A 22,892-nucleotide genomic window follows, 5' to 3' on the forward strand; every position below is an offset into this window, starting at 1 on the left:
ACATCACCTCTTGAACCCCCATAAAGCTGCCAGCACATGGAGCTGCTCCTCTGCTCAAGCAATCTCACCCTGAGCTGCAGAATTAGTAACGTTTTAAAATGTCTGTCTGACATGTTCACTGCCTGTGCTCCTGAAAGCTTGCACTCTCCTCCAGAATGTTGCATAACATTGGCTGACTAGAGGTGCATCATGTTAAAACTTGTCCTGGTAAACAACAACACCCCAAAGTATTGTAATGCAGAAATATGAGTCACCACACTGATGCTTTCAGATAGGGACAGTTTATTTGCCCCTTTGAACAAATAAGGCAAGATATTTGAGAAAGATCAAACAAAATCTTCTGTATCAAACTGAGAGGAATGCAATAAAAGTTACTGTTTCATACATATACAAACTAAAGACCCAACACTATTATATACAAACAGCCAGATCTTACAAAACAGCATTTCAAGTCAGCAGTTTATGCCAGTGTTGCTTATTTCTTTGTTACAAAAAAAGTTAAAGCTACAAACTTCACATTTGTAAGTCTCACCTGACTGGCACCATCAGCATCTCTGAGTTTTAAAAGCAAAGAGAATGGTTTGTCCAGAACCCTTTCCACAATGCAGATGGACCCAAGGAGCACACAAATACAGCTTTACAATCAAGCAAGTTTTTTTTTTTTTCTTAAAACTCTGTCAAAACATCCTTCCCTTATGGTACCAGCCTTGGTCATAGCTTGGAGGACTTTGAGAAATGAACAGGTACTGTGCTCCCAGACATTCTGCAAAGGGACCAAAAAGGGAAATATGTTCTCCAACAAATTGAAAATCAGTGAAGGAGAAAATAATTCCTCTGCATTACAGCTCCAAGTGCAAGAAACATCATTAAGTCTCACCCACAGCAAGCATTTAAGAAAGGTTCAAAGACAGTTAAGCCATTGGACCAGTTTTAGTTATTTTGGTTTGTTTGCTGTATTTTAAGACAGTCACGTCAGCAAAGCAGAGTATTTCAAGAGTGCTTACATTCAGTTACAGCAGTCACAGGTTGCATATTCTGTAAATAGACACCACCCCGTGGTGTTTCACCTAAAAGTTGGGGTTTCTAATGCCCTTTGATCTCTACAGTTATCTATACAGTGCAGAGGAAAAACATCCTTCTGGCAGAACAGACTTGATCCACACCACACAGGCAGTGCACAATTTTCCATGTCACAGATCTCTGTGTCTGTCACACCAGAGGTACTGGGCCAGATCCATCCCAGTGACTTACACAAGATCCAACACTGACCAGAGAACTCCCTGCTAAGCTGGAGGAGTTTCTTTGATGCTCCTGAAGATTGCTCACCATGAAGACATGGTTAGGGCAAAGCCTATTGCACAGATTCCAGATGAGCACGGTATGAGCCCTGATGTTCCCAACACCTGGGGCTGTCAGATAGCTGGCTATCCCAGGATGTACTCCTCCTGCAGCACCCTACAAACACTGCTTACTGCCTCCCTTTTCCTCAGGGACAGCTGTGATCCCACTGCATTTTCAAACTGAGACAAACCGATGCAACGAGCCCTGCAGAGGGTAAGAATGGCTTGGTTCCTTTCACAGCTGTGGAGCAGAACTGTGGGCAGCAGCCAAGAGCCTGCTCCAGTGGGGAAACAAGACCCTACAGAAACATCAAACAAACACATCACCTCTGTAGCAGCATTTGATTCAGGAGACACTGCTGTTTAATCATCTAGGTGATGTACCAAGGCCTAGCTCAGAAGCACGACGTGGAAACTGTTCCCTCTATCAGAACAAAATAAAAAAATATTGGTACAAACACTCGCTCTGCCCAAACACTCCCTCATATGCTAGCAACACCTAAAACTACACAGCTGTGCTGTTAGAGCCCAGGGGGCAGAGGCATTGCTCAGTCTGTGCCCTGCACACAGGCTTTGTGTTACTCTCCACTCTGATGTCAGCTGATTGCGCCGTCCTCGCAGCGATTGTGTGTTCTTGGGGCACTGTGGTTGATTCAGCTATGCTGGGCAGGGATATTAAAAAAACCAACACAAGAGCATCCAGAGGAACTGGAAGAGACTGAACCTTTTCCAGCAGGACATTGGTAATTGTCTTCTCATCCAGATCAGCTCCACCTTTGCTCCACTACCATAAATGTACGTCTTTGATAATTCACATCTTTACTTTCAGTTTGACTCTCCTGATGCGCAAAACCTTGCAGAAATGTGAAGGATTGTGAAATCTAATTTTTATCCAAGCATCCAAAAGATGTAAATTTGAAATGAAGCCTATAAAATATTTCACAAGCTGTGGAGATTTTTAAGTCCACTTAGACACAGCTGAAATATCTAATTCCTGAGAGAGGTTCACACAACTTCCACCCATTCAAACACTGTTTCCTTTTCCCAGCACTCCATTTTCAACAGGGTCTCCCTGAAGGGCATTTCCAAACAGACAGACAAAGGGGTATCAGATCACTGACTGGCTTTTGGTTTTATGTGAGTGTGGATTTTAAATTACAGAATGTAATTTCTTATGGAGGCACAACATGCTTTATCTACTTGTATAAATTCATGAAGTACACAAAACGAGGACAAAACAGAGGTCTTGAAGAAAACACACTTGCTTAAAGCACACAGTGTAAGGCATGGGGCTTATTACAGGCTTTTTAAAAACTGAGATTTAAGTTTCTTTCAAAAGGCTGGAACAGTTTGTACATGTTCTCACCTGCTCTCTTCAGTGACCTAAAACTTATCAGTACCTTAACAGTAGAAACAGCTAACAGCTTGAAAATGAGTCTGTGCATTCACAGAGGAAAACAAAAACAAAAACCCCACAAAAGAATCAGCTGTTACAGACAACAATCTGCATTAACTTAAACCAAAATAGACTCCCGAAAGTTCAGTTGAAAAGAGAGTGAGCCAGCTTTTGTCATCCTATTTCTATTCGGTTTTTCTGGTTTAAAAACAATCCTCCTAAAAACAGTAACAGAACTCTTTTGGAATGATGTTTTAAATATACGTCTAACATTAAAACATACACTCAGGAACCTGAGCTCACAAAGGTGCTATGGAAAAATAAACGAGCAGAAGTATTGCCCTCTATTTTGCTAGCATATTTCAGTAGAAATCAATCAGTTCAGTAGTCATAAAAGCAAGGGGCTGATTGTTTGAGGATGGAAGAAGGTTGTACCAGTGGCTCAGAAGTTCTGCTGCCGCCTCTTCTTGGCCTCGATGGCGTCGAGGATCGGCTGCCGCTTGGACTGGTACTTCTGGCGGATCTCCTCGATCTCCTGCTCCATCATGGGGTCCAGGGCAGACAGCCTCTTCTGAAGCTCATCCACGCTCCAAGTCTTCAGCTAGCAGGGAGACAAAAGAGGAACAGACACTGGCATCAGTGCAGCCACCACCCACACACCTGCAGGGATGCTGCCGCTCCTCTGATGGCCACGGCGCATCTTCCAGCAGGGAAAGACACCAAGAGTTCTGCTCCAGGCTGCTGCTCTCAGTGAGAGTGGTGTGAGCCTCAGGATAGTGCTTCTGCTCACTTCACAGGTACATTACATGCTCTGGTTACTGGCACTGTGAGCACACAACCAACCAGTGAAATGTTTCCCCCATGGAGTTGCTTTTCTAATGCTTCATTTTGCAGGCTTAGGACAGAAATGCTGCACTGAGATGGAAGGAAAGCAAAGTTCTCTTCTCCTCCCCTTTCCTCGCAACTAAACCTCCTTATGCTAAATGACAAAAGGAGACATACGGAACAGGAAGAGAAACATATAATTGACAAAAGCTTCATGTGAAAAAAAAAAGGCAATTGTGTACAATCAGGCTGAATCTCAGTAATGGTGAGGAATTCAGACTCTGCTACACCAGGAATCCCAGAGCACAAACACATACCACCAAGTCACTTTGGGTCAGCCTTGTACTGATAAAATATGCAAGTAAAATTTGTATTTTCCTGTACACGTGAAGATGTCAGGCTCATCTGGACAAGCTCCCTTTCCCTGACCTTTGTATAACTGGCTGTTTTGTCTGCGCCAATTTGCTGAGAACTGGCACAGTAAAGTTTTGCTCTGTGATTACAGATGCCAAGTGTGGCTTGGGACTGTCTAGATTGTCCACAGCTGCAGCCTTTATATAATGTTGTAATATTATAACTGGTGCAACAGACAGGATTTTAGTATAATGTTAAAAATATGGACACTGGAAGTGCTTCAAATGTTTACTTAAGCACCAGTCCTCTCCCCATCCAAGACAAAGTGACCACAGGAGAGACTGTTCTACAGGCACTCAAGCAGGACAGAAATGACTGTGCAGCACCTGCTATCAGTAAGCACCTGCTGTGGATGCTAAGAATATGCAAAATGATTAGGGTTTTTTCTTGTGCACAAAGAACTGTCAATTTTTTTTTTTTTGCTTTCAACAAATGTCATAATTAAGTGATTTATCTTTATTTTCATGCAAGTGGGGCTGTCCTAGCTTAGCTGTTAATTAGTCAGCTGTCATGGTTATTCTTCGAGCCGTTTCTGAACCGAAACATGGAGTGAAATGTTTGCTGCTTACTATAAGGCAAGAAAGGAATGTTTAATGGCTGTTTGCATCACTCCTTAAAACTAAGATATGGAACTCCTGATGGCTTTTCCTGAGGTGGAAGAGATACCAGTCCCTAAATCACAAAGTCACCTGCTACCTAATTTCTCACAATGTCTTTTGAAGTTCGTTAGGATATTCTGCTAAACAAGATCTTTCCTAGTTGCTGCTTCAAGATCAGAAATCCATTTTAATAATCCAGGCACATATAAAACAACTTTTCTGCCCAGGGTATACAGTCTTTCATCCTTTCCAATCAGGCAACTGTTCATTATAAAGACAAAGCACTTCCTCCACAAAGATATATATTATTTATACACATTAATGCAACTTTAACAGGCAGCAGTTTAAGTTGATGCATGGCACCAGTTGCCTTTTCACACTAACTTATTAAGGAGCAGGTAATTATTCAGGATTCCACTTCCTCACAGTCTAGGGAATTGAAAAGTCAAATAAAAATGCAAAACAGAAGAAAATATTAATCCAAGCACTGAACACATATACTAAGCAGCTACAGTGCTGGACTGCCTAAAGAGAGTATTGGAACAAATCTAAAACACCTTGCTCAAGGCTTAAGCCAACTTTTAGATGTGAGAAATTGCCCTAGGGCTGCAATCTTCCAGGGATGTCCTTTGAGCCTTCTCTGCATTCCTCCTGAAGTGCCTGGGTGCTGTTTAGAGCCAGAAACAAAGTGCCTGAGCTGGCAGAGCAGATGCACAGTGATGGGCTCTCCAGTAAGAAAACACTGCCCTAGTGATGTCCTTGAACATCATGGGACATCCTTCGTGGACACCGACACACAAAGTCTTCCTGCAAAGTGTCAGAGCTGCCAAGAGACACAACAGCTCTGACAATTCTTGGGACTGTGCTTGTCAGGACAGATGGCTAAACAGTGTGGAAGCTGCTGGAGCACAGCTCAGTCCGGAGTGGGCAAAGCCCACAGGTTTATATTCATATGAACCAGCGGGGAGGTGGGTAACCTGCATGATGCAAAGTGGCTGCTTACAGAGCCTGATCACGGGTTAAACACAACAGGGATGGTGGGAGAAAGAAGGGAGGCAAGCCCATGTGGCCCAGGAATGTGGGGGCACAGAAACATCCTGCGTGCAGTGCTGTGCCAGTGAGGATGAACACCTGGCACAGGTTTCATCTGGAATAATGGCACACTGTGAATGCCACGCTGCTCCTGCAAGAGGTGGAGAAGCCAAAGGGCAGCACTGGTGAAAGGTCCAGGAGGCAACTGCTGAGCCCAGATGAGCTGGTGGGAGACTGAGAGGTCCCCAGTGGGTAGTGAGAGCCACAAGAGCCAGGCAGAGCAGGGGACACCCAGCCCTCTGCTCCTGCTGTGCCTCAGCCTGTGACAACAAGAGCCCAGGGACCTGGCCTGGGCAATTGCTCAGACTGTCCTTCCACCCACACACATTTTTAGAAGGAAAAGAAAAACCCAAACTATTCAAAATGTGATGGCCTCCATTTCACTTTGCTGTCTGGCATTTCATGGTAAGGCAATGCCACAGACAGGCTTTCTCCCAGAAATGAAGTTTTAGACTCCAGTATATCTGTTTCTGCCCTCCTGGGACACTGACATTATTCTCTTAGAGAAATGCCAGGAGCAAAATAAGACAAGAAGGACAAGGACAGCATCTCATGACAGACGGGTACTCGGGGTAAAGTCTCAGTGCTGAGCAGCTGCAATTAGAGCTGGTTTTAGCCACAGGCTCAGTCCCATTCTTCTCCTCACTTCTCCTGCTCTAAGAAGTCTAACTGTCTCTGTAAAAGCTATCTATTTTTGCCCATGCTGATCAAATACCTAAAACAAACTTTTAAAGGAAGGAATCTTATTTCAAATATAAAGGTGGAATAAAAAATACTTGTACTAAGTTTGGTCAAACAAATCTATTAAAATGGTGAGGAGGCAGCACAGTGAAACTCTTTCAGCAAGCTTGTATATTGAGAAAGCTAGTTTTTAACCATTTGATTAACTGTTGTATTTTCACTTGAGGTTTTGAGAACAGTCTCTGTAAAAATGCGCAGCTGAAGACAAACAGAGGTGGAAGTGTTCATCTGAAAGCCTCTCATCAATAGCCATTGGATGCTGTTTGTTTTATTCAGACACCACTGACAGCAACATCTTGTTTTAATATGCTGATGATTTCTACTGTATAATTCAGAAGGACATACATAATTATATCCTTTGGAAGGACATAACCTACAGCCTTTCCCTGCCTATGCAGCAGTGATGGACAAATGAGGAACAGATCATTTGAAATATAATTTCTTCCTCATGGAGAAGATTTGTAACCTATTCACAACATTCCTTCGTCAGCATTCTGACAGATTTGCAGACAACTACCCCACTGAATAAAGTTCAACTCAGCAAACTGCTTCTGAGCTGCAGTTCTTTCAAATCAGCATTTTAAAAACGGGGGGGGGGGGGGGGGGGGGGGGAAGAACCCACCTGCATTTCTTGCAGTCAGGTATAAGTGTCACAGGAACATGATATTCCACTGAATGTAAATGAACCTAAGCAGCAAAAGGGGAATAAATATAATCTCTCTGCAGATACAGCCACAGCTCCGTTATTCAAGGACACCATGGTCTGAACTTTATACCTCTGCCATTCTGTTCTCAGCAGGACACAGCTCAAAACCCTGCCAATGGTATTTTTAAACAGACTATGCCAGATTTCTGTTTCACATAAAACAAAAAAAATCTGTTGTAAAACACAAAGCCTAGAGAATTAACTCAGCCTCTTCCCCGTCCCCACAAAAACCAAACAAAAACCCCAAATGGTGAAAACTTTTAAAATTAGAAGCTGATGCAAATAATTTATCACAGTCCTCTTAGTAGCCACAGCTCTCACACTGAGGAGCACCCGTGCTGGTTTGCCTACAGCAAGGTCTAAGATTATCCCAAACCAGTTTGGGGCTTGGCACGTTCTCTGGTCCCTGAGCAGCACAAGGTCACCCCTGCTGGACCAGCCTGCACTACTGACATAAATACAGCTGTCCAGTAACCCCTGAGTCACTTCAGCCATCACTCTTATTTGCCCCTCCAGCAAAGCCACTGCCAGCCAAACCTCCCTGCTGCATGAATTACCAGCATCAAACTGAAATGAGCTGCTACCCAGCAGCTTTCACACATTTCTCCCTCAACAAAGAGTTTTGGCCAAGCTCTAGCTCAATAACTGCTCAGGAATCAAAAAATATTATCTTGGGGCAAGTGGAAAACATGTTCCTCCTGAAATTTTCTTTTTACTGCTGACACTGAATTTGATCCCTGCATTTAGCACAAAGCCTTTTCTTTGCATGGCTGTTTCAAGCTATCTGGGCTTTGCTTTTAAATACTGTCTTTGAAGTTCTAAGGTTGTGCCAAACAGGAACCCTCCATCCCCTGGGTGTGGATGCACTTTTTCTACCACCACTTTTCAAACGTGCAGATGGACCCTGACTTCTGGAACAAAACTGGAATATGTATGACACTGGTGAGATGAAGTTACTTTCCTCATAGTGAAAGCATTTGAACAGTTTTTCAGAAGGAGAATATTTTAAAGTCTCAGTACTACAACCAATCCTACTAATAAAATTAGGAAGTTGTTCTCTTCTTCCTTAGCCCTCTAGATATATTCCTCTACCAAAATTCCTGTGAGTTTGAACACTTGCCTTCCACATGCTCAGGGTGTTTTCTGAATATCCTCCCACTGTTACCAAGAGCTTGTGCCTTTTTAGAAAGAAAACACCCAGCTGCAGCAGTCACTCTGCCTGCCTTTCACCCAGATACTCCAGGTGGCATTTACTGCTCAACATAACTTGATGTCAAACTTTTAAGTTTTATATAGCCTTTAGAAAAACTGGCTTTGGCAATTATCACTTCATAAGGGGCAGTGGGAGTTTGAAGACTAAAATACAGAAGTAATAAAATTGCAGCTTCCCACGCTACACAGGGAAATAAATTCTTAGTAGAAAAGATACGAGCTAGATGGGAGGTAAGGAAAAACAAATTAATTGTCTATTTAGCATAGCTTTTATTGTTATAGCTTCCTTTTAAGCCTAGTTTTATGCTGCAATCTACCAGTTCTGGACTGCATACCCAGAGATCAAAGCCCCCCACAAAACTCATCAATCCCATCAGCAGGGAGCACAACCCATCAATTTTTCACATGTATTTAGATGGGCAAACTCTAAATGTGGCTTGAGAAGGGGTTTTACCCAAATCAGGTTACCCAAGCCATACTAAACATTAAATGCCAAATAGGAATTTGCTGTTAGAGATAATGAAAAGTATTACCACAGTAATACAGTAACAACAGTCTACCTTGGAAAAACAAAACCAGAACAACCAACTGGGACTACAATTGTGTGAAAGGCCCTCAGGGGAGGCTGTTGATGATCACACTTGACAGCAGATGTGGCTAGATATCAGAGACAAGTATAAAACAATTCCTACAAGTTCAATTAAATGTTCAGGTGTCCTTGAGGAAGGGAGGCTCTTTACAGAAGAGAATAATTAAACTCTTGCTTCACTTGACCTTGGCTATCACCAAGGCTATCAAGATGCTTCCCTGCTGATAAAACCAAGGGCACACTCACACTTCCTTCTCCAGAACCCTGCAGATCAGTTTGCTTTGTATCCACCTGAGCTTTTCTTCTATCACCTCCACAAACCGAGTTTTATTTTTGGGAGGAGCTCTCCCATCAGATGCCACTTCTGTTCTGTTTGTAGAACCACCCTGGGGCAGAGCTCAGCCTGCAGCACCCAGGAGTGCAGTGGTGCTACAGAGACCACAAGCCAGGGAGGGGTGTCAGAACTCAGGGATCCATGAATGTGAGCTCTGACAAGTGTAAGAGCTGAGATTATCCTGGAATTAGCTTTCTGTAACTTGAAAGACTGGTTAAAGGAGGTATCCATTAAATGCTCATATCAAATACACTCTGAGGACACTCATTACTCAAAAGTAATACACACTTCTTTTAAAAACAGAAAAAAAAGTCCTCAATTTCTCTGGCCAAAATTAAATGTAGAAGGTAATTTCTCACGCTAAGCAGTGCTCCAGACTTTAGATCTTGAAGATGGTGATATAAATTGGTGCTGGAATAGCATGCCATCCTTTCCCATAGCATTTTTCCTGAAATGCTGCCTCAATACCACTTGGCATACTTTCAATCACTGCTCTAAAAATTAAGTGCCTTGTTCTCGTTTACGTTTCCAGCACAAGGAAGCCTTGATGTAATGTATGAGCAGGCATTAACTATTTATTCACTTTAAGCTGACAAATGCAAAGGACACAAGGACCTACTGGCACTTTCTGACCATTTTTCCTCATCCATCAGGTCCCTACAACTTCACAGGTCTGTCAAGTAGCCATGCTACAGAGAGGCTGCAGTAAATCAGAACAAGCCCTTATGCCTACACAAGCACTAATTATCTTGATTTTCCTCCTTTTTAGCATCAGCGTGTCAGTGAAGTTTCCCACTGTTATGAAAGCAGTGGATGAAATGTACTCATTGTGGAATTTCATGCAAGATTAAAAATACAGATATTAATCTTTCAAAAGATTTGAAAAATAAGTCTCAGCAGCACAAGCTTCTGCTTTTAACACACCTTAATTATTTAGGCAATGTACTGGCAAAACACATCATGGGCTGCAGCATCCAGCAGCAGCCAAAACATCACTGCAGCTCCAACTGCCCAAAGAAAGAGAACAGGAGCTGTGATCAATGCACACCTCACCTGAATAGCAGATGGCTTTCCACAAAGAAACAACACTTTCAATGAGATCATCAGATGACATAGGGGTCAAGTGAGCCTAAGCCAGGTAAATATTTAAACGAAATCACAGCATCACTTTTGTGGAAGAAAAGATGGACACTACCACATACTCAGCATTTGATTCCCAGCTGAACTGGAAAAGTGCATCTTAACAGAGAGTTGTATCACAGGAGACCCAGGGCCTCTCAAGTGAAGTGTTTGGGATGGCTCTACCTCACTGGCACAGATGTGGAGCTACTGAAAGTGAAGCACCTTCTTGTTATGATGCTAGTAAGGATTCCAGTTAATTTTCCATGTAGCTCTGCTTACTTGATTAAAATAAAGGTCCACAACACCAGACCACGGGACTTGTACTATCCCTACAGAATTTCTGTGTGCCATCCTCCTCCCTGCCAGACACACTGGGAAGATCATGTCTGCACTGGAAACTGCCTCTGCAGGAATGGCAGCTGCCAGGAGCCCCCTGTCCAGCCTGGCACCCTGTACCTCAGCAAGGCTTCTCCCAGGCAGGCACAGATCTCAGCTGCCCCTCTGTTCCAGCACTGGTGGAGTCTCACCAGTGGCTGCTGAGGCCACTGCTCCTCTCCAGCAAGAATTGCCACAGCTTTGCTGCTCCACTGGATCTTATTTCAGGCTCCATGTGCACCCATGATGTTTGATCCTGCTGGTTCAGCAAGGACCTTTCCCAACCCCACCTTGAGCAGCCCATGCCTGTGGCTGCTCTGGAAGAGATGCACGCTCTGGACACACAGCTGCTCCTCAGCAGCTCAGAGACACCTCTGCCTTCCCACTCTTCTCACACCTGGGAAGTTTTCCCCTATTCCTCAAAAGCCTTTAGGAACCAGAGAGCAGCTTTGCTGTTGGCAAGGTATCAGGAAATTCCCAGTTTCAGGGGATTACAGTACACATCCCATTCCCCCATGCCACCCAGACAGAACTGTGGGAACACCACAGCCTGGATCAACAGTGCTGGCATCCCTGGGCTGCTCTCAGCCAAGAACTGCACTTCACTAAAACCTGCTGCAGTCCTTACAAGGCTCAGGGAAGTTCTGCTGTCACAGTCAGCACAACCATAGAACCTCTGCAAGCTGTTACTACTCTCAGCATTGTCCTGAAGTATTAAGGAAGAAAACCCATCCAAACGTATGCTCACTCATATCAGTGCTGAGTGGTCATTAAAGAAATAAAGCTTTTTAAAAAAAGAGCAATCCATTTTAATCTTCTAAGCTCCAAGATTAAATTCCCTTTTTTAGCCTTAGTGTCAATTATGAGTATGAATAGCCCCATTCAGTTCCAAAATCATCCCAAGGACTGTACACACTTAATCTAAACAAAGGGAATGACAAATTGTGTCAGTGTTATTCTGCAGCATTGAACTTCGAGAAGTCCAAACCTTGAAATCCTTTAGGAACTCAGAAAGTGGCTGACTAATCCTATAACCACAAAGACAAGTTATCTCACTGCTGTTCTTTTTTTCAGTAACTGAATTACAAACCAAGCTAAAAGGTCAGCCTGTCTGGACAAGCAAGCAAAAAAAAAAAAGTGCAAAAAAGGAGTACCGTTTGCTTTTAGAAAGCACTTGCTTGCCAGAGGTTTGATTAAATAAAAACAGCAGGGTTTTTTTCCTTCCCTAAGTGATTATGATTTAATTTTCTTAAGTAAGAGTACAATAATACCTCTGAACATGAGAAAATAAATCATGTCATTAGGCCATGAGGATCTGGCTAGCTGCACAACTCAGCTATAAAGTACAGAGCTGAACAATGTGGGGGTTTTTTAAGAGGAGCAATCTGTCAGAAAATGCTGATTCCTTTAAATCAAACAGAATTTTTTTACTAATCTGAAAAGTTTAACTAATTTCTTCTAGGAAGGGGACATATGTCCAAAAAGGAGCTTCCTTCCAATTCCAGGGACCCTTCACACCTCTCTCCCTTGCTCCTAAGGGCTCTACTTCCTGAAGGATTAACAATTAATTTCTTCATTGAGGATGACTTATCCTGAATAAAGCAGAACAACTGAAGAGGTAAGAATACCTGAACTCAGAGTGATTAATTCATACAACATTTCTCAGTATGAAACTCAAAGGTAACTAAAGTAGTAACCAATTAATTAACACTAAATCAGTACTTGAATATAGTCTTTATTAATGATGTGGAGTAAGAAGTATCATTAACATATCTGAAGACTTCACACACTCAAATCTGCAAGGCACAGTGAAGGCTTAAAACACACAGTTTGAGTTTCAGAGCCTTAACACTACATCATCCATGGCAAGCAGCCATAAAACTTGGGCCTATTTATCTTAAAGAGTATTAAACTTTATTCAACATTTTTGAGTCTTAGTCTCCCATTTTAGTTCCAGCTCCAGAAGAGCTGACGAAAAATGTTTGTTTTCAGGAAGACCCCACATGGTCTACCCAAAAGTGAGACTTATTACAAAACCATGGTCCAATGCTGCTTTGCCTCCCCTGTTTCACTCAGGGAAAGGAAGAAACAGCTGCAACTTGAAGGCAAAGAAGACAGGAGAGAGAATTACAAGCTTTCTGAGGAAAGACTGAATTACAGAGATTTCTAGGACATTCTGTAAAAATGAATAGCTGCATGTCCCTGCAGCTGTCTTTAAAACCAGGGGCATGTATTTAATATTTAAGAGGCAAATATTTTTTGGGACAGTCCCCAAGTGAACCATCTCCACAAAATCCATCTCAAATTAACCTGCACAATTCACTATGAAAGGTTTCCCCAGCTGTCCACTATTATTTGGGTATCCATTTATAATGATCCTACATGATGGCATGACACAAAAGAAGGAATTAAACACTTCATTTCTGAATAATATTCCTTTCTGACTCTATCAGTCTATATGTATTAAACTGCTTTTTCTCCCTCTTCCTGAAGGTCAAAGCTTTGATTATGAATTATAAAATGGTTTGGGTTGAAAGGGACCCTAAAGATCATCCCATCCCACCCCTGCCATGCACAGGGACACCTTCCACTGTCCCAGGCTGCTCCCAGCCCCAGTGTCCAACCTGGCCTTGGGCACTGCCAGGGATCCAGGGGCAGCCACAGCTGCTCTGGGCACCCTGTGCCAGGGCCTGCCCACCCTCACAGGGAAGGATTTCACCCCAATATCTGATCTAAGACACCCAGAGGTTACACACACACACCAATAAGCAATGCCTCGATGTTTCTGCAGGTTTTAAAGGAACACAAGAAGAGGCTGCACAGGGTCAGACGCACCAGGTCCAGCAGTCAGAGCTGAGATAACTTTGCTCCTCTCACAGTTGATAATTTCAGGCATTTGTCCAGATGAGACCCTGCCCACTGGAAAGTGTTCACAGAGGTCTGATGGAGGCTTCACCCCTGGCTTTTCCAGCTGGTCCAGATTCCATCCCCCAAGAGGAAATCCAGAGCAGCAGTGATAGACCCTGCATGCAGAGTCTCCAAAAGGAGCCCTTTTTGCTACAGATGAGAAAAACCTGGACAAGCTTGTCTTTTTAAGCTACATTACCCTTTACAAACATTTGCACTGACAGATGAGCTGGAAGAAGATTTCAGAAGCATTTCAAAGAGATCTCGTTTCAGCAGCAGTGTTCTTTCTTTAAGGGAGATGCTGTGCCAAGAACACATCCAGTCCTGAAAACAGATCTCAAGGCATAACAAGGCTCAAACAGGTTTTCTGAGGAATTCAGTATGGTCAGAGAGTATTTTTCCAGCATCACACCTTCAATTCCTCTCCCCTTTCTCCCAAAGCAGAAATGCATGTTGCAGCCTGACCTTAACCATGCAGCAGCAGTGAACAAACCCAATAATCACAGACCCAGGATGAACTTCTTTTAGTCACTTAGTTCATCTGCAAAACTTTCAGTCAATGTCTTAGCAGATTAAATCTACAGTAGGTAAGGGGCCTCCAAGATAGTCCAGGATGTTGAATTTACAAGTCTGAGTAACTCTGATATGAAGTCGATTTCAGGTTACATTATTTCAGTCTCCATTAAGGGCTATGACCTAAGCAACAAACTACAGCAACTCATTTTACTTCCCACTCACTGCAAGTTTCATCTAAAAGCCTCATGTCACAGAAGGCCTGCTATATACAAAAATATAGCAAAAAATGAGAATTTGACAGCACGTTGTGGCAGTAAGTGCTTTGCAATCAATGTCAGTTTGCACCAAAGTGAAAGCAGGTGGTGAGCAATGACCCTGTTACCAAATGGAAGAGAGCAGGAATCTATTCTTCCCCAGCAGAGACACATCTCTGAAGTACCTTTTTCAATTTTAAATATTGCTAACAAATTTTAAAACCAAATGTGGTATATTCTTTTGTTGTTGTTGTTGTTGTTATAAAGGGAATTTGGAAAGGTTTATAAAACCTACGTACACAGAACTTGCTGTGAATCACACTGGTAGTTTGACACAGCCATGAACTATGAAGTTTGCAAGTGAGGTTCACAGTGTTTTCCTCATGCAAATGTTACAGAAGATTCAAGACCACTTAAACAATAAAATAGAGAAGCAAGCTGCTCCTGGGCTTATTTTTAAAAAGACTGTTTGACTACATGATGACAAAATGAACCATTTGTCCTTAATAAAGATGTCACAAGTTAAAAATATTTTCTGGGAAGAACATTACTAAATATGCTGGAAAGGTAATGCTTAAGAGAGAAATAAACAATTAACAGAGCTTTAAAAATTCCTGGCAGATGGCTGAAGAGTAAAAAAAAAAAAAGGAAATCCATTCAAGGAATGTCAGTGTTATGAATCAAGACAGGTGACATTTAAAACCAATGAATAAAAGATCAGAAAAACCTGTCTCTTTTTGTAAATCATACTTCACAGTGGAACTCCATCTAGGTAATACACTTCAAGATCCCCCTCAATAAGCAGGAGATACCATGGGGGTACAATTCAGGTTTTGAAAGTTAATAATTGCCTATCCTGAACTGCTCCTGTTGTTAGAAAAACAGTCCTTTTATTCAACCTTGTTTCCCTCCCTCTAACAGCAACAAAAAAATTGTAGCCTTAATGCTCTCCCCCATTTTTTCTTTCTTATTCTCCCAATAAAAAAGAAATCTTTACTTTAGATCCAGCACAGCAGAAACAAGTATCTCAAGTTTTTTTTCTTCCCAACTAGGAATCTGCCCTACTTCCACAGGGCCTGGACAGAGATATCAATCAGCCACCCAGATCTGGCTTTATCTCTCAAACTGATGAATGCTCCAGCAAATAAATTCACTTTATGTTCAAAGTAAGACTATTGGAAGAAATCAGTGCCTGAGAAGTAATTTTTATTCAGTCACCACTGGGAAAAAGGAGAGTTCATGATAGATGAAGGGAAGAAACACTTGGACAGAGAAATCCCTGAAGATTCACTCAAAGTGTTTGGCTCAGTCTTCCAAAAATGTTATTGAAAAATACTCCACTTTAACCAAACTTCTTTATTCTTCTACACAAAACTATATGCATTCAGATGCATTTTTTGAACAATCAATCTTCATTCATCACACAAGGGTCAGATAAACTTGCTCTCTTAAAAATAAAATATGCAACCTAAGTTTCATAATAATTCAATAGGACGCACAAGATTATAAGATTTTTCAGTAATTCCATTTAAATGACCTACATATGTGCATACTCTAATACAGCTTTTCTTGCTCCTGTCCAAGCAGACAGGCTTCCTGGTGTCTCAGTAACCAATTCAAATTACTCACTTGAGTAATGTGGCTGGGAGAAAGGAGGAACAGAAAGATTAGTGCAGAGGCCTGCCTCTGACACCTTTACCAAGCTGCTTAAAAGGCAGAAGTAAAAAGAAGATAAACCTAAGAGGATCACAGCAAAGTCAGGAAACACTATAAAATGATAAATTATAACAAGTCACACACCAGCAGCTTTCCCATATAATGTAAGTATTCCTAGCATCTGCCTTAGCCCTGTATCCTCAGCATGACTTCTTCCTACTGCTAGCAAAAACCCAAAGACCAGTTCCAACAAAATAAGAGCCAATTATTCAGTCTGCCATCATTTGCAAAGCTGGCAACAGCACAGAAAATACTCTCAAGTTTTTAATCGATTGAACTTCTAAAAGGACAAAAGGTAGTAAAGCTATAAAGCATCAATATTAGATTGCTAACAAATGCTATCCAAATGGATGTTCAGAGAAACCAAAGATGTTGAATGTTCCAGGTCCTGGCAGACAACGAGCTGTTCACATGACAAATGACACCTTCACAGACAGAATGCAATAAATTAGAGACTCTGGTCATTGTAAAGCAGTGTGTGTTTACTGTTATTGATAAGCAATAAATCACCTGCCCTCCAACAGTTCCTCCCGATAAATCACTTCCAGTGTAGGAAACAGATGGATCCAGTATGAGCCATTCTTCAGCAGAGCTGGGAGAGGCAATGAGCTGTGCTGAGCCCTGGCCACATTAACTGCAGTTATTGCACAGGGTGCAGGGCAGCAGCAGGAGCTGCCATTCCCTGCAGTTATTGCACAGGGGAAGAGCAGGAGCTGCCATTCCCTGCAGTTATTGCACAGGGGAAGAGCAGGAGCTGCCATTCCCTGCAGTTATTGCACAGGGCAGCAGGAGCTGCCATTCCCTGCAGTTATTGCACAGGGGAAGAGCAGGAGCTGCCATTCCCTGCAGTTATTGCACAGGGCAGCAGGAGCTGCCATTCCCTGCAGTTATTGCACAGGGGAAGAGCAGGAGCTGCCATTCCCTGCAGTTATTGCACAGGGTGCAGCAGGAGCTGCCATTCCCTGCAGTTATTGCACAGGGGAAGAGCAGGAGCTGCCATTCCCTACAGTTATTGCACAGGGGAAGAGCAGGAGCTGCCATTCCCTGCAGTTATTGCACAGGGGAAGAGCAGGAGCTGCCATTCCCTGCAGTTATTGCACAGGGGAAGAGCAGGAGCTGCCATTCCCTGCAGTTATTGCACAGGGCAGCAGGAGCTGCCATTCCCTGCAGTTATTGCACAGGGGAAGAGCAGGAGCTGCCATTCCCTGCAGTTATTGCACAGGGCAGCAGGAGCTGCCATTCCCTGCAGTTATTGCACAGGGGAAGAGCAGGAGCTGCCATTCCCTGCAGTTATTGCACAGGGTGCAGCAGGAGCTGCCATTCTCTGAGCAGAGATTCCAGCTGTTACTGTGACTGTGCTGAGCAGCACTTGGTGCTCCAGGGGTCTCCTCACTGCACTTCTCTGGCCTGGACTCCAGCCCACTGCAATCCCTCGTGGCTGGATCCTCTCTGCCTGGACTACACCTGACATGCACAAGCAGATTCTGATCTGTGGGCACTGCCAGGTTTCTGTCTACCCACAAAATACAGAATAAAAAACATATAGAAAACATACCATGATCCTAGTGCTCTGGCAGCCTTGCTCTGAGAGAATTCAGCTTTCTATACACTTTTCAGTAACTTCAGTTTTTTTTTCTATCACACCAATAACACACCTAACTTGTCTAACTGGAAGGAAACAGATTGATGTTCACGTTTTCACTGAAAACCAACAGCCTCTTGTTCAGGCTAAGCAAGCTGAAGACACCATTAGACCAACACACTTTCCTTTTTTGCTGGTAGAGATACCAGAAGTGTGTTTATATATTTATTTATTTAAAAAATCAGTTTCTAATGTAATATTGTAAATTACTAAGTAAAAGTACAGAAATGAGGATGCAAATAGTAACAGAATATCCCAGGTGAGATGAGCATAATAATACACTGTCCCCAGTGAACAGAAAATTTTATTTTTCTTTACTACTTCAAGGAAAAGAATTATACCTTCACTCAGGGAAGAGAAATGTTTGCTTTTATCTACATTATACTTGTAAAAATGAAAAATCTAAGCAGTAGATGTTAAAAGCCCTGGACAGAAGCTGCTTACAGACACACAGAGAAAATATCACAGTTTCCTATCAAATAATTATAAATGGACATACAGTTATTCAGCTACTTGAAGGAGACTGCAGTTGTGATACCAACTTTTGAAATGCAGGTAATTTAAGATCTCCTAAAGACAAAAATATACTTTCAGAAACTGGACTTTAAGTCTAGTGTTTTCTTGATGTTTTGCTTCAACCACTGGTCAGACCACTGCTTTGTCTCTTATCTGAACAAACTACAATTCCAAGTGTGAAATCGGTTTCTACTGTCCGCTCCTTTGTCCCACTGGCTTGGTGAGCCAGCATCCAATTCCTACAGCTTCCAGCTCCAAGGAGCCCTGGGCAGGACTCAGGATAAGCAAACAGAACCAGAGACCACAGCAAGTGGTGCACAGACACTTCTGAAATGAAGATGCCTCATCTCAACACTGGTCTATTTTAAGGAGCACATTCCACAGAGAAGTCACACATGGACAGAAAATTGTGGCCTGAGCACTTAGGAAGCAACAGATCAAACAACTGGGAAGATTTGTATGGGTGGGGGAAGAGCTGGGTGTGACACCATAACTCCTGCACCTCGGTAAAGCTCCTTCTCTGCCCATCCCTGACAGGCAGACTGTGGAGACCAGAACTGCTGCTAGTACCTGGGGGCCCTGCCTGTGTATCCCTGAAAGAAGTGTCAGCTGAGGAGCTCTTGCATTCTTCCTCCCAATTAGAGGCAATTAGCACCTCCTGCTCATCCATCTTTATTTTGCCCAGGAAAATTTTCATAAGCTACAGCTCTACTGCTTGCAGGACAGCCCTCCCCAGCAGCAGAGAAACAGATGACACTGTGCACTAAGAAGTGATGAAGGCTGCTCTGGATTCCAGGGATATCACAGCAATCTTTCCTGTCCAGAGAAATTCCCATCAGCAGCCAGCGAGACACTGCTGAGAGGGAGCTGAAAGATGAGCTAATACAGAGGATGGCACTCCCAGCACAGACACACAGAGCTGGAACACAAGTTCACTCCCAGCAGACTGCAGGGTGCTGGCACTGGGACCAAAGCCCACGGTCCATGTCAACTCCTTCCACGTCTGCAAAGCCTGACATCCACAAGGGTGTATGTTAGTTTTATTTTTCTAAGGACTGAAGCTCTGCTCCGAAGTGTTTCTGCTTCAATGAGAGGACCTGGGAATGCAGATCCTCTTCATTAAGGAGAGAGGAGGATGGACCCACATTAGGGCTGTTGATAACTGCAGGAATGGGAAAGGTCTGACTCACCGAGACCTTGCAGGTGCAAGATAATCAGCGTTTTCCTAAAAGCAGCAGCACATTTCTTAGGAAAGAGACACAAGCCTTGATTCTGGTTGTCACCTTCCTTCCCAGCACTGGGGCAGCAGGATGGAGACTGCCAGTCAGAAAATGAGGAGGTCCTGCAGGGGAATGGCACAACCTCCTTCCAGTAGCCCAGCTCCCTCCTGCTGCTCTGCCAGGGCAGCACAGACAAAGTAAAGGTGTCTGTACCAATCCAGCTCTCCACAGGCAAGGAATGGTTGGCAGATACACAAGTGCAGGAATCAAAGAAAGCCTTGGAGCAAACAGCTCCAGTTCCATGCAGACCTAATGTCCTGCAGTACTCCTGCCCCAATCTCTGTTTATAGTTCACGTCCTGCTTGGCTTCACATCCTTAACAAGTCCCCAGGATAGCAAAAATTCACTGATAAATGAAAAAACTATGACTTAGAATTACAGCAAAACCTAAGCTCAACACTACAGGTAGTAAAAAAACCCCGCAGTCACATCATGATGGCAAAATTTGAGACTGACTAGGGCCCAAGTGCCACTGATTTTATCCTGTGGAACCACATTAATGAAATAAAATTGATAAGGTTTCAGTGTTGTCACAGCTCCCGTAAGCCAGGAGTAGCTGGCACCTGCTTATTTTCTAACAAAACAGGTTTTCAATAAAAGGATTACTGATGTAATACAAAACATTCAGGACTGGCTGATCCACAAATATGTGCTACAATAGGTTTGGCAACACTGAAGGCCTTTCAAGCAGGGCCAGAATAAAAACAAGTGATTCTACTTTAGCCACAAGTGATATTAGAATACTGACCTGCTCAGAGAAGTTAAAAGGCTTTTAAAATAGGAATAAGTAAAGGATTTGTTGTGTCTAAGGGCAGGGAACACCACACAACTAATTTTCCTATATGTTACAGTACTACTGAAAGATTAAAGTGAAAAAATGTAGGACACTGTGTAAACAAATCTTCTAGCATTATTAAGTCTGTGCAACAGCATGTGACTAATGTTCACTGGCAAAATTAAATGCAACTACAAAAATGTTGAGATCTGATTATGGCAATTAGGAATTATCCATACAATGCAGCCTGCCTATTATCAGCCTACCCCTGCAGCAATCTCCTCCAACAGCTTGTTATATTCTTCCTAAAAGCAAGAATTTTTTGCCCACAATTAGTATTTTTCTCCTCATATTACATAAATCATAATGCTGTTGAAAATACTGTTTGCAGTCAACCAGGGTTTAAAAGATCTTTGTTCAAACATGAGAGGGGATAAACATTAACAGCATCAGGAGCTGACTAATCATTTAATAACAACTTCTACCTCAGAAATCCGAGGCTGGAAATACTTTTCTGGAAATACTCTGGATTAATGCCATCTCTGATCACAACCACAACACAGCCAGAGCATCACATTTAGGAGGAATGGAGTTCATCACCTTTCAGAACAGGATCTCTGGGTTTTCAGCTCTGCAGTGGATGGGGTTGACTCAATCTAACCCTCATCTAATGTGACACTGCCATTGTGATATAAATAGTGTCTTATTTGCCTGCTTCAGAAGAACGATGTTAGTCAAGAAAAGGTCAAATGGTTTTGCCACAGGCAAAAAAGGGCAAAAATATTTTGTAATTTAATATCGCCTTTTTTTTTTTTTTTTGAAGACAGGAGACTCCAGGTGCTAGTCACACAGGAGGGAGAGGAATACAGAAAAGAAGAGAAGGCATATTTATCTAGTCTGCAGTAGCAGAAAGCAATAATATTTCAATCATTTCTTAAGGCTCAGAGGAACTAGTATTTACCTGGCATCTCACTGATCTCATCTCTACTTGGAATGCTGCAAACTGTGGAAAAAGGCTGCTCAAGCCTGCCTACTTTGGCAATGCAGAACTCATAGCTGCAGGCAGGTCCAGGGCAGATGTATTGGATGCAGCTGATGAATGCCTTTATTTTTTCTTATTCCACAGTGCTTATTACATTGATGCTTTCAATTAATAAATCATCAATTACATTACTTTTACCCATAGATAAGTCATCAAATCAATCAATTTTTAGCCAAATGGGAAAAAATACATGATTTTAAGTCTCTGACTACATTATACGACGTGAGCTTGCTACTAACCCTCAGATAAGGGCTATACTAACACCCACATTATTTATTAAGGCTGTTTTCAAGCAATTTTCTCAACCTACAGGAAAAAAAAAACGTAGCTCTGTTCCAAAATTCACATGCAAGGCAGTGTGGTACATTCACACACAACTGAACTAGAGAAACACACAGAGCTGGGAAGTGAAATTTCTACAAATTCCTTCACAAAGGTGACCCAAAGGCTGATGTACTGCTGGCTCTCATTGCTTCCAGCACAGTGGGAATCTGTGCACATGGCAATACTGCAGTACTAATGGAAATCAGTAAACAGGGTCACACGTGTCACAGGAGTTGCTTTTCATGTTCCAAAATGACTTCTGGGTCCTGCTTGCTGGGAAGGCAGTGCCCTTGGCTTGTGCAGCCTGGGTGTACCCTGCACCTACAGCTTCCAGTGTGCCCAGGGGACTGCGAACCACTCACAGGAAATACACTGCTAAACTTGCTATCAACCAAATTAGAAAGTAAAATAATTACAGCAAATCTCCCCCTGGGCCATCCTCTGCAGACTACAAAAGACTCTGAAGATACTCTGAAGCAACTAATTTCTCCTGGGAATTGCCACTCATTGGAAAGCAATTGTTTATCATTCAATTAAAGTACAGCAAGAGGTGAATGAGATAAATGAAGTATCTGACTCGACTGGAATGGTGTGTTGGGCTCAGGCCCTGTGAGACACAGGCAGCTTGAGGGTTTTTTTTGCACAAAACACATTTATGCAGTGACTTTATCCCTGGAGACCAAAGATAACGTAGTGCAAAGAGCAACAGGGGAGAGACAATGCAGGAGGTCCCCTCAGATATTCTTTGCAGCCTGAAGAAGAAAGTAAGAAAAGCAGGTAAAGCAAGATGGAGGTTTTAGGGTAGAAGTTTCTTTTTTCTTCATCTTCTTCTTCATGGGTCTAGGTGGTACTTTTGTAACTGGATAGAAAAACCTGCATTGCGGGTCATCTATGTTTGGTTATTGGGTTAAAAATAACAATGATTTAGGTGTTTGTTCTTAATTGGACAGATTTGACCTTAAAAGAAGGCCTTGGAGAGAGAGAGAGAGAGAGATCCATCGCCATTTTTAGCTTGTTAGCTAGAAGTGCTGTAGAACTCACTGTAATATAGATAAGAATTAATAAACATCTGAGTCTGAACAAGAAATACCTTCTCTCCAGCTTTTAATCCTGACTTTGGCAGAAAAATACAAAAGAAAAAACGAGACAGAGTGGTGCTCCATGTGAGGAAGAAG

The 22,892-nt window shown here is 42.6% G+C and overlaps 1 protein-coding gene across 1 annotated transcript in view; it reads right to left on the reverse strand.

The window, feature by feature from the left end:
• Positions 1–286: 286 nt before the first annotated feature.
• STK4 (serine/threonine kinase 4) overlaps positions 287–22,892 on the reverse strand; it is a 46,903-nt gene continuing 24,297 nt past the window's right edge. The window contains exon 11 of the mRNA XM_062504913.1: positions 287–3,337. Within this exon, the coding sequence (XP_062360897.1) occupies positions 3,179–3,337 (159 nt within the window). The 3' untranslated portion in view covers positions 287–3,178. The remainder of the gene's footprint in view (positions 3,338–22,892) is intronic.

Source organism: Cinclus cinclus, chromosome 18 (genome assembly GCF_963662255.1).
Source record: "Cinclus cinclus chromosome 18, bCinCin1.1, whole genome shotgun sequence".
In the NCBI taxonomy this organism is placed as follows: Eukaryota; Metazoa; Chordata; class Aves; order Passeriformes; family Cinclidae; genus Cinclus; species Cinclus cinclus.